This window comes from Aedes aegypti, chromosome 2 (genome assembly GCF_002204515.2).
Source record: "Aedes aegypti strain LVP_AGWG chromosome 2, AaegL5.0 Primary Assembly, whole genome shotgun sequence".
Classification (NCBI taxonomy): domain Eukaryota; kingdom Metazoa; phylum Arthropoda; class Insecta; order Diptera; family Culicidae; genus Aedes; species Aedes aegypti.
In genome coordinates this window covers 240,855,895-240,869,307 of record NC_035108.1, presented here as the reverse complement: position 1 = coordinate 240,869,307, position 13,413 = coordinate 240,855,895, and the positions used below count along the sequence as shown (strand labels likewise).

At 40.1% G+C, this 13,413-nt stretch overlaps 1 protein-coding gene across 5 annotated transcripts in view; it reads right to left on the bottom strand.

The window, feature by feature from the left end:
* The window catches only part of LOC5571143 (choline/ethanolamine kinase), a 76,959-nt gene that overhangs the window by 15,188 nt on the left and 48,358 nt on the right, over positions 1-13,413 (bottom strand). For 4 of the 5 annotated variants that reach the window (XM_021844578.1, XM_021844574.1, XM_021844576.1 and 1 more), the window contains one exon: positions 6,712-6,957. In XM_021844578.1, the coding sequence (XP_021700270.1) occupies positions 6,712-6,957 (246 nt within the window). Of the gene's footprint in view, positions 1-6,711; positions 6,958-7,053; positions 7,272-13,413 lie in introns of those variants that run through there. The other variant, XM_021844575.1, reaches the window with a different exon arrangement.

Here is a 13,413-nt window from a genome sequence, read left to right as displayed (position 1 = left end):
AGTCATGAAACCTTCAGGGAAGTCATCATAATTTTGTTATTTTCTAATCAATTTTAAAACTCGTAGGGTCGATGTACCAATAGCCGCATAGCTAAGAACAAAAATTCGTATAAAATCGAAAAATAACGCTATCGTCATTATTTTTTCATCATCTGAAAGCTTTTTATCTTGGTTTTGTGGGAAAAATATGAAAACTTCGAAAACTCAAATGTTTGCATTTATTATCGCATGTGCCACTATAGGAATACATGTGCCTATAGTAGCACTATTTCTAATTTCTGTTCCTATAGTAGCATTAGCATCGCGGCGTTGGCAAAATACTAATCAAAACCATATTTTTACAAATCTTTTATATTTTTCCTTCAAAGTATGGACCAAAAGCTTTCGTTTGATGTAAAAAAGTTTGTAATTTATTAACTATTTCGTATAATAAAAAATAGTTTTTCTCAGTAGTGCTACTATAGGAACAATAGGTTTACTATAGGCGCAAGGGAGCTCAAATTTTAAGCAAAACTAATTATTTCGATCATTTTTTGAACAAAATCAAGCTGTGTATCAATGGTACTTAGATAAATAGCTCCTGACCTTCATGTCAAAAAATGTTTTGAAAAGGTTTATAGCAAAACGGCCGTAAAAAGCCACTAGTGCGACTATAGGGGACTGTCCACTAAGGGAACACTGACCCTAGCATTATTTTCTTAGAAATTTGGGGTCTTCTTCTTCCTACAGGGACAGAGCCTGCTTCTCAGCTTAGTGTTCTTATGAGCACTTCCACAGTTAATAACTGAGAGCTTACTATGCCAATGACCATTTTTGCATGTGTATATTGTGTGGCAGGTGCGAAGATACTCTATGCCCTGGGAAGTCGAGAAAATTTCCAACCCGAAAAGATCCTCGACCGGTGGGATTCGAACCCACGACCCTCAGCTTGGTCTTGCTGAATAGCTGCGCGTTTACCGCTACGGCTATCTGGGCCCTTTGAGGACACTTCCGGTGAATCAGAAACAATCATATATAATTGGCAGTGTCATTCTAAAAACACACCAAGCCGTTCCCATAGGGGACGTTAGCCTCAAGAAAGGACGTTTCAAGTAATACTGTTTCATATATGGTATGCCCTCTTCAACATCTAATCCAATTTCTCTCGCCGTTCCCTTACGGTACCCATCCATCTAGTATTCATTGCTTTCTTCTCCATGCTCCCTCTTATTTCGAGCAAAATAGACCGATATGCCGATAAACGAATTCAAAATATAATTATCACGGTCGATACCTTTGTATGTATAATTGGCAAAACTAGGCATGTGACCGCTCAAATTTCATGAAATAACCTCAGCGTTGCTAAAAGAACGTGCTTTTGTTTGTATTGATACTTCGGCCTGATGAACAGACAATGTTCGGTTTCTGAGGTCACTTACGGTGGTTCAGAGAAAAAACATGAATAGCATAAAAGGTGAAACTAGAAATGCGATTACTAGAACTTCATAAAACAACCTCAGCGATATTTATGCCATATAATCAGAAAATAACCAGATTCTGAATTCATTTCCGATTAACCAGGAGTTAAACATATACAGTTGTGTTTATAATAATAGTGAGAGCCGATTTTCATACAAAATGTTCAACTTTGACATGCTATAACTTTGTTTCCCTAAGAGCAATCGGTATGGAATTTTGACATAGAACTACAAATATCTTCAATTTTATTGTCACAATATTTGAAAATTTTCACTGTACCGGTCAGAAAGTTAAGCACCAGGTGTAATCGCTCAAAATAATAGTAGTTTTATTAATTCAAATATCAGCTGTATTTTGAGTTTTCAAATTTTTCTTTACTCATCGTTTCAACAATTTTCACCCAAGCTTAAAATGTATAAACAAATCAATTTTTTACAAAATTGTCGTTGAACAAGAAATTACAAAAGAAAAACTACTATTATTTTGAGTTATTGCTCCTGGTGCTTAACTTTTTGACCGGTACTGTGAAAATTTTCAAATTTTGTGACAACCAAATTTAAGATATTTGCAGTTCTATGTCAAAATTTCATGCCGATTGCTCATAGGGAAACAAAGTTATAGCATGTCAAAGTTGAACATTTTGTATGAAAATCGGCTTTCACTACTATTATTTTTAACACAACTATATAATTAGGGTTCCTAGTACCGACCCCTTTTGACCAGTACCGGTTCTACGGTACTGTAACTCTCAGTACCGGTAGTACCGGTAAAATACCGGTACTGGGAGAAATTCTTGCAATAATTATAAAGCATACAGTATTGGACAAACAATTCGAAACTTTTTCAAATTCGTCAATTAATACAAATTTGCTGGAGCTTATTGTCTATTTTTATGAAAATTGATGAGTTAACTTATGAAATAAACAAAAATATTTGTTGAAATGCAAGCTTTGTCTAGCGTGGTCCACAGTTGTCCGTTTTATAGGAAATTAAAAAAAGTTGCTGATGTCATGCGTAATAATGTGTATGGTGCGATTTCGATTTTCCGTCCAAAATTAATAATTTATGGACTATTTTCATGTTATCGCCTTGCTTTTCATTCATGAAGTAGGAGTAAAAAATGTAAAGCATGTTCAAAGTTCAACGTTTATTTGCCATATGGGTGCGTATTTCTGTAACAAAACTTTCAGGCATGGAGAAAGCTCTCTGGATCCATTCGGAAGTTGCTCGAATTGTTGCCCAATGCCCATGCATCGTGAAATGTCAATAAATATTCTGCTTTGAATTTGGCAGACTTGTAATACTCAAACGAATTATCCCGAACAATTTCTATCAATCTTTGTGCCTTATTGAAGCACCTTTTAATGCTTCAGTATCCAGAAATCATCGATAATTCGTGCTTTTATGCAAGGAGATAAACTATGATAAGTGCTGAAAGGGTGATAGTTAGAATAAGCCTTTAAGTAATACGTCTCTTGATTGACCTAAGAAGTTCGTCGTACACGAACTTTACCAAAATTACGTTCCATTTATGGTGGAGAAATTCATTGATTCAAACGAATAAACGATTAGATTTTTCATCAGTACCGAAAGTACCGGTACTCAATGCTTTCCAGTACCGGTATTTCGGTACGAAAAATTGGTCGGTAATACCGGTACTTTCGGTACCGGTACTCCCGGTACCAAAACCCTATATATAGTATGCAAGACCCGACGTGCGACTGCTCAAACTTCATGAAATAATCTCAGAGTAGCTGCTGGAACATGCTCCATGTCTTTATTGACTTTTCGTCAAGTTGGACAGGCAAAGACCGGATTATATGGCCACTTCCGGTGAATCAGGAAACAAACATGGACGAAGCTCAAAACTAGGCTTGCGACTGCTGAAACTTTATGAAACAAGCATTGCTGTACGAACATGATCCTTGCCTTTAGGGACACTTCGGCCAGAAAACCAGACAATGACCGGATTCTGAGGTCACTTTTGGTGAACCAGACGACACACATAAATAGATTATAAAAAGAGGTGGGTGGCTATTCAAACTTCATGAAATCGTATAAGCTCTGCTTTGCAGTTTGCAATTGTTAAATACATCAGTTATAAGAATTTTGTACACCTTTATTTTGATAAAAAAGAATCGAATTCTTTTTCCATATTTATTTACTGATTTAACAAAACGGATCTCAAAATCCGTACATTTGGCTGAAGTGTTGATACTTGCAAGAAACATGCTCTTACAGAAACTACTTATGAGGATAATTCTTGAAGTTTGAGTAATCACATGTCCAGTTTTACTTTATTTGTGTTTGTCTCTTGGTTCACCGCAGGTGAACTCGGAATTTCGTTATTGTCTGGTTATATGACCGAAGTATCGCTGAGGTTGTTTTATAAAGTTGTAAAAGGCATGTTCATACTGCAACGCTGGATTGTTTTATGAAGTTTGAGAAGTCGCATTGCTAGTTTTACCTTTTATTCTATTCATGTTTGTACCCTGATTCAACGGAAGTGATATCAAAATCCGGTCATTGTCTTATTATCTGGCCGAAGTGTCTATACAGGCAAGAAGCATGTTCTTACAGTCACGCTGGGGTTATTTCATGAAGTCTGAGCGGTCGCATGTCTAGTTTTACCTGTTATTTATGTTTGTCTCCAGATTCACCGGAAGTGACCTCAGAAACCAGACAACGTTTGACAAATAACCAGAAAAGTACTTCCGGAACCAGGTCCGGCTTTCGTCCCATGCAAGAAAAAAACCAAATAGTGTTTTCTTGCCTTGGTCCAGTACATAATGTCTGAAAATGGCTAAAATTTATCGTTAAACTTTGGTTTCGTTGTTAAAGTAGTAAAATATGTGACTTGGGAACACTTATTTCCGGTTGAAAAACATGTCCAGACCTGAACTTCCGGTTTGAAAACCCCACTCGCAGCAAGTCTAACTTATCCTATCGAACATAGTGTAAACCGCATGTCGTTAAACTTATTTGTTTCTGATCATCAGTCGGATTGAAAATAAAAGGTCTGTCCCGGGGCGTTGAGGGCTAATTACATAAGGGTTTATGGAGGGAGAGTGTGTTCAAGATTTCTTATGCGCCATACAAATTGTTTTTGATTTTCATATAAACAATTTTACCATGGGGGGAAAGGTATTCGAAAAACCGCCAAAATTGTCTTACGCAATTAATGGACAGCCCCCAAGATACAAAATAACTTGAGTGCATAAAACCGAATAAAATAGTTATCCAAGAAGCAGCTTTAACGTAAACAATACATTCTATGTTATAAAAATGAAAGACAAATACTCTGACTCTTTGTATGGAAAATTCGAAAACCTCAGACCTCTCAACGGTAGCTAAAATCCTCGGCGAATACGTCACTAGCTTGGCTAGTATACATAGCTATAATGATAGCTTTAAGCGTCGTATGCAGCCTACCGCCACCTCAGCCACTACCTTTCCCGTTCCTGATTAATCCAGGCAACTTGTTGATAAACCAACCATTTTCAATTAGTGAGTTTCTCTTCGCTTTCAAGTGTTGTACCGGAAAATCCGCCTGTTACGTGTGTTTATCTATGTTACAAATTTTCAAAATATAAAAGTATTTTTGAATTAAACAACGTTGCTTTGGAAAATCAGGGAAAATATGGAAAATGTTTCATTGGAGTTTGTTAACTGTAAGGTAAATAAACTCCAATACTCAAGCTAACATTTACAATGAAACAGGTTGGTCTCAATATGCCATTTCTTTTTGCGAGTTGAGCTGGAAATGCTCTAAAAGATTTGCAATTATTGTTTGCATATTCATGTGTGATAGCATCCAATACAAAACACCTTGTAGTATGTTACAGGTTTTGTTGAAACCTGTATTTAAACTCATAAGAACTCATCATTACTATGCCCACTGCACTTGTTAAGACCTTCTCGACACTTCTATCGATTACTAAATAGCTGCAGGCTATTTAAGCGCAGCTGTACGGTGTTTTCTCCACTCTTTACATAACAAAAGTATTCATCAATATGGTAACCCGGGACAAGATGAGGCAGTGCCATTTTTGAGCGCATTGTATTTTTTTTATGACATTAATAATTTTGTAATCAATTATTATACACTGTATTAAAGTTGTTTTCCTAATGCATTACATATAGTCCAGTATAAATCGATACGGGGCAAGAAGCAATACGTCCCCACTGGGACAGAGCCTGCTTCTCAGTTTGGTGTTCTTATAAGCACTACCAGTTATGAGTTGAATACCTTGCAAAACACTCAATTTTTACTCATTCCACTTAGCTGTCAAAATGAGTACAAATGAGTTAATTTTAGGTAGTTTCACCTCTCCGTGTTCTCTGGCAATTGATTATGTTTGCATTTGTATATCGTGTGCCAGCACTAAGATACTCTACGCTTTGGAAGTCGAGAAAATGTCCAACCCGAAAAGATCCTCGATCGACGGGAGGCGAACCCCCGACCCTTAGTTTGGTTTAGCTGCTCGATTACCGCTTCGGTTATCTGCACCCAATGATTAAGACAACAATTATATTAAAATTTAACTTTTGAAACTGATTTAGTGTAGTGCTCAAATGGCCTTAACAGTAAACCACAGACAAACAGACGTCACACTCTCATCAATGTCCATCGACCACCTTTTTAACGGTCGATTTGAGTTAATGGTAGGTGGCCAACTCACCACCCGCAGCGCTCGCGTCGTTTTTGTTCGTGTTTGACGTTTACACACTACCGCCACCTGTTGGCCGATAGGCCAAACACACCGATTCTAGCATTGGGCGTATATGTTCTCGCGACTATGATTTTCATCGAAATTTGTTCTAAGTGTTACGTCTGTTTGTCTGTGAGTAAACGCTACGCTATTTGGCGAGCCCATGATGAGGGTCTTGGGTTCGAATCCCATCTGTCAAGGATCTTGAAGGGTTCATTTTTTTCGACTTCTCAAGTCTTACGGTATTTTTGTGCTTGACAAACGATATGCGAATGCAAAAATGGTAAATACGCAAAGAAATCTCTTAGTCAATAACTGAGAAAGTGCACATAAAAACATTAAGGAGGATTTTTTTTAAATAAATATGGGAATCGTATGACTTAGATTTTGATGAATCATCTTATGTGTACCATAAACTTAGACTCAGTCGTCAACAAAATACCTTGTCATCAGATAGCAGCACGCCACCTCATGTGAGCATATACATAAACAACCGATCGAAACCAAAAATAGATTGAATTCTAACACATAATGAACTTACCTCTTTCGGTTCCAGCATGTTGGAATAGCTGTCCTTGCGTGCACGTTTGTAGCAATGGTTCGAGGATTTCGGGGAACTGCCATTCTGCTGGTCGGGAAGCCTGACGTAATACAGGAAATTGGAAAGACCACCACTGATGCGCTTTAGCTGGAGATCCTCCGCTGGTATGGTCTTCCAGGCACCGGTCAGGTAGTCCCGGCAGATCCTGGCCGCAATATCCCTCATATCGGATTCCGATTTGGACGCCTGGAAAATATCGAACGCTAGGTCAGTACACCTCGACTCAACAAAGAAATCCAATACGTGGTAACTTTCAACAGAAAGAAAAGGAAAGTAACATACTCGTATCGAACAGGTAAATGTAGTAGATAAAAGGATTGCAGGGAGCTTAAGCTTGTCACTAACTGGGGATTGAAACTTTCAAAAAACAGGATATGCTAAAAAACGCTTCCGTATTATCATCCAACAAATCGAAATGCTAGGTAAGCAGTGAGTCGTTATTGTAATGACTGGTTTTGCGATGCACGATATCCGTCTGTGAAACACCTCCCATGAAATGAAAATCGATATCGTGCCGTGAAGTGTTACTGCAGGCCAGGAGGAACCTTCCATGGAAAGGTATTGCATTGGTTTTCTTTGACTATTTTAACATAACATGTATAAGGCGGAGCCGTCATATAAAAATGTAAATGCATACTTTAACAGATAAGCAAAGATTGAAAAAGGCTAAAATAAATGTTTTGAAACGTTATTTCCAGAGCATGACATCTAATATGCATATTAGTATAATATAGTTTTTTTTTGTTAACAAATTATGTATATAAACAGCAAAATAATACAAATTACAAGATTTTTTTTAGAAATTCGAATACATGCTTCACAATAATATATAAATATCGATATATCGATTCGTTTATATCACAACTTCTCATTAATATCTAATAATCTTAATCTTTGAAATCACCACTGATCACAATTTGAAGCAGGCTGCAATTTTCATGAAGGTCAAAAATCACCAATTTGTCTAACTGACTAAAAATAAACTGAACTGAAAATTTTGTCAATTTCAGAGGTTGATATTCACGCTTTGAGATCACGGGAGCACATTGAATAACCCTGCGGAACATTTTTTTTAACTATAACACCAAAATACCGCTCTTTACTCAACTAAGGGTTACTGAATCCATTGCCGATTTCAAAAATATCAATGCGCGACTGAAATATTGAGATATTGGATGTTATAAATGCCTTATATAACAAATTCAGTCAAATTATGCAAATAAATTGTCATACAAGCTAAATCTTTGGGGCCTTCCTTAGCCGAGTGGTTAGAGTCCGCGGCTTCAAAGCAAAGCCATACTGAAGGTGTTTGGGTTCGATTCCCGGTCGGTCCAGGATCTTTTCGTAATGGAAATTTCCTTGACTTCCCTGGGCATAGAGTATCATCGTACCTGCCACACGATATACGAATGCGAAAATGGCAACTAAGGCAAAGAAAACTCTCAGTTAACAACTGTGGAAGTGCTCTTAGAACACTACGCTGAGTAGCCGGCTCTGTCCCAGGGGGGCGTTAATACCAAGAAGAAGAAGAATACTTTTCTTTAACGTGATGAAAGTAAAGCTTAACAAATAAAAAGGAACTACAAATTTAGTCCACCGTTTTAGGTGGATTACTCCGAGCGACATTCCAACCTTCTCCTTGTCTTACGCTGCGACAATGCGAAAAATCGAAAACATTCGGCTCCGACCGACAGCACCGTCGACTATTATAAAAACCGACCGACCCCTGAAGACGAACGAACAGCCAAACGCATGCGCGCCAAATAACGCCATATGATTACTGGCACGGTAGACGGAGCACGTCGCTTTTGGCACGAGAACTCGACGGATAGCTATGGGACATTCTGCAAATCGCACAACACAAAGTGAACCTTGCCCGACCGAGATGGATATGTCAAAACCAAAACAATGCCAAATGACGACACGGATTGGTTAATCGTGAAAACAACTTCGTAATATTGCAAGCCGTGACGAAATCGGTAAGGCGTAAACAAAAGCACGTGGGTGTGATAGTGTTTGTGACAGGGGGGTTACCGCAACGGTTGGTAGCTTATCAGCTACAGTCATAGACAGAATATTATGAGGAATGTTATCTGTGATAACATCGCTTATTCATAAAATATACATTCGGTAACCAGGGTCGATTCATGGAAGATGAACACGTGCTTTGAGATGTTTGCCGAAGTAAAGAGTGAATAGCATCATGCCGTATTAGGGCTATACATCTTGGAGTGATTTTCTGAACTAGGCCTTTGGAAAATATATAAACTGCACGGCAGTTGAGCAGTTTGGATCTGTTGTACTAACACAGTACTGCCCCTATAAACATAAGAAAATTATGCGGATATGGGCAGAATACTTATAAATGAGCTGTTGCCAGCGGGCCTCGAACGAACGACTCTCAGCATAGTGTTGTGAACGCTCATTCATACTCGGTTAGAGTCAGACAAGAACTGATCATTGAATTGCTAAGATAACCATGGGATCACAAAGGCGACTATTCCAGTGGGGATGGATAGCGGCTATCAGTAGGACCCATAAGAGACGATCCCTACAAACAAAAACAAAGTGGAAAGCATAGAGGTTGATACTGGACCTTTCAGTAATCGGTTGAGGTTCCCGATAAGAAAGGAGGAGACCGACAACAAACCTGAGTCGAAATAGTGTGGGCAAAGGCCCAGACACTGTCTGTGATGACGGCAAACACTGGCCGCATTGGAGTCATAATCGAGTTCGCTTAAAGCAAAAGCAGGTTCAGCAAGGATTTGAAAACAAGTTTGCTGCAATTGCGGCAATCAATCTAACGTACAAATGCAAGACTATTTACGAGACAACCAAGATATAACTTGGCGCGGCAGATGCCAAAACAGCCACAAAGTCAAACTAACTTGACGCGTATTTCTTCACAGTTAAAGCGAAGAGTTTCTAAAGAGATCGTGTGCATCATAGCCCATCGGGCTCATCATCAAGGAAGATCCATGCTTCAACTAGAGAGGTATCAAATAAGTCAACAACGCGTGTAAAGAGACACGCTTAGAGATTGGCAGCACGAATGGGATAACTTCACTTAATGTAGATGGTCCCTTCCGCTCATATCAAATGTGCCAGATTGGTATGAAAGAAACCATGGAGAAGTAAACTTACACCTGACGCTGTTTCTGTCAGGACATGGTTGCTATAGACAGTGCATAGGTTCGGGTACGCTGAATCTCCTGCATGCCTCAGGCTGTATCAATTTTGACAAATTTTCGAAATGAGCGGTTCCATTTGAATTCGAATGTCGGTTTACTTTTGTATTTAAGAGATGTGGTAGTGTTCATGGGTAGTGGACGCCTTTTGGCGATGACCCTTTATTTTATTATTTTATCGGCGTTATCGTTTCATAATGCCCTTGTGGCATTGAAAAAAATACCATACAGTGCAATTACAGTACGGGTTTAGTGCAGTGCAGTGATTTTACTATGTGTATAAGGAAATATTGTGCAAAATATTTCCTAAATTTTGCATGGCGGTGGTAGCTCATGGTGGTTTGATCGTCGTGTTTTGTTTTCATACATAAAAGTTTTACTAAACTTTCCATGTATGTATTTCAATTTACTTATGGTAGTATTGATACTCCGTTCTCCGAACCTCTCATGAGCGTAATGAGAATGTTCTTTTAGCGAGGGGAAAAAATCTCTTCGGCAGAGATGATGCAGTACTAGATCATCGTTATTGTACACTCACCATGTACACTCATCTTAATGGTAATGATACATCCCTGATTCTCAACCGCGTGTGCTTATTGTTCATGTAGTGTGTTTCGAGGTGATATATGGTCATACTGTTTGTACGTGTAAATTCTCTTCTGTTTATACAGTGTGGAAATCAAACGCATGCAGTGGATTGTTTGTGGTACGACTGCGGCATACATTTGCATGACTGGCTGGCACAGTATTCGAAAGAAACGAGCCGCCTTGTGGGTTTACCGTAACGCTGTGCGAATCTGTGTTCACATACGAATGCAGATTTATTACACAGAAACAAGTGAATGATTTGAAAGCGGCTTAAGGTAAAGATTAATCTAAGCTACCCTTCAGTTTTTCAAGAGCACAGACCAGGAGAATTAGATATCCGTTCAGGCTGAAACCTTTATCAATCTGTCACTAATTGATCAAATTTTCAGTGTGGTCAGTTGCCTGGTTCTTTATATTTATGTTCTTGAACATTTGAATTTTGGCTTCGATTCATCTTCACCTTAAGTACTTTTTTCTTGAGTACTGTTCTAGGTATGTATGCGAATGTGTAAAGTAGTATGCACTGCGAATGAGTTTTCGATATCTTTGTTCGACTTTGGAAAGATTCTCGCTCTTCCTTATTCTCATTACAACTAATTGTGTTGGTGAGTTAAAACTTCCAATGGGTCAAGAGATTATCTGAACTCAGACGATCTTTCTTTTCTCTTTTGGACGCCTTGGATAGCTGATCATCTCGTTCGTGCTATAGAACACAGCATCTCTAACATGGCTGATTTTGTGGGTAATAATACCGGTAGTTCGGAATCACATGCCGGGTCCTCCTCAAAAGCATCTACTAAACATGCTTTTGAGAGAACTGTAACCCGGCAGCCTTACGAGTTTCCCGGATGTAAGTTAAAGTGGCTTATGCGCCACTCCGATTGGAGACCACTAACCGTTTTTGGAGGTTGCCCGACCTTTTGAGACCCTTCAGGGGAGGGTTAAAGATTTTCCCAAAGTTATTGGGCGGGAAACGAGTTGGCTGACCTAGGGAAACAAGATGCCTCACGACTGTGAAGTCGTGCGAATCAGAAAATTTGTGTGTGAAAAAGCGAACTCTGCCGGTAACTAGACAATTGTCGCGAGGGGTATCATCACGGGCAGACTTCACCAGTAAACACTTCGAACAAGCCACGTTCGATGAGAGAAAAATCCTTGGTTGGATTCAGGACCAACCTTCCCAGAAAATACTACAAAAGAGACTACAAAAAAAAACGACCGAAGTGTGAAAATACTTCTACATTTACCGCTTCAGATTTCTCTCATACGAAATGCTGTTCAAAAACTGTTGATCTATCGTGTAACCCAAACTCCCATTTATTCAACTAATTCAACTTTCCATTTCAACATTTGTATTTACACTTCTTCTTTATCGACATCGAGTTCATTTGCTTATAGGCCTATCTATCTACTATTCATTCTAGTTCATTCCCTCTTTCGCTAGCTAACTATAAATCTAATATCGTGCGGTATTCTTGTGCGGTGCGGTGTTCATTTCGATGAGCGACTCAAATTCAAAACTTAAAGCCTGCTACCGGCGCTCACGCGCGGCCAAACGGTACGGCTATTTGCAGCGGCCACACTAGCTGATTTGGCTAAGGCTAGGGGCAAATCTCACCATGCGCATGGGAATCAAAAAGCATGCATGCTACTTACGATTTGGACGCTGTCTACTGTCGTGGGGGCATCTGCGGTTTGCTGACTCGAACTATTAGTACCACGTGTACTACACGCGGTCTCCTCTGCGGTGCTCGACTCTGGATGCTACTTGCTCGCTCGCTCGCTCGATGATAGTCTTGCCTGCCGTTCTCAACGGCGCATCCCACGCAGATTTGTGGTCTTCACCGACGGGGTACGGCCGTCTCACCAACGATCGACACTGACGGTGGTCTAGTGGATAGGGTCCTCGCCTCTCACGCTGGTGGTCACCGGATCGAATCCGGTCGGGGAACTTTTTTCCTTCGCTGTTTCTCACTCGGACGTAACGTCGTCGGAGTTGAGAACCTCGCCGGTAGAAACCGGCCTTGTTGCTTGGCGCCCTGCCAAGGGCGCGGGAGTAACGTACGCTGCCCTCTCCGGCCACGTGTACCGCCGGGACTTCCTTCGCAGCAGGAAAGCGGGGTCAAAAACGGTCTCTAACGATATGGGGGTGGTGCGACGGGCTCGCAACGTGCCACAAATCTAATTAAAAAAAGGTTGATGGCGGGTGTTGAACACTGTACACTGCACCATTATGCACAAAGGTCTTACCGCTTAATCCGCAAGTCTACACTCGCACTTAAACCGCAATAAACGCACGAATACGCACTTTCTGCTAGCAACTCTACCTAATCTATTCGAGGGAAACGAAAGAAAATCTAATTAAGTAAACTCAAAGCACTTTCACACTTTTTCTAAGTTCACCTTTTGGAACACACCACGGCGCGATAACTAATTCGGACCGTTCTCGCCTCTTCCGCGGACCTGAACGAAGTGAACGAGCTAAGTCTGAAGATCCTCAGATAAGGCGCGAGATGTGAAGGTCTTCGTCACCGGATATTACGCGAAATTAACGAAGTTAATTTCGCGAAGGTCAAGACTTCGCTTTCACGCACACCAACGTTCCAAATTCGTCGGGTGAAAGCATCCCCTTTCCCCAAGATAGATCTTCCAAATCGCTGCTCTCCCGAAGATTATGAATAGGAAAGGCCGGGTCAACGATTCTTCAATACGATCTCGACAGGTCGATGTCCGAGGATCGTCACATGGTCGCTTCAACAAAGTTCGTATGGCTGCTGAGGTTTGGCGCCAGAAGGCTAGTTGGAACTCATTTAGTTTATGGACTGCGGTGTGGAGTAAATGAGCTCAGTGAGTTCATTGAGTTCTA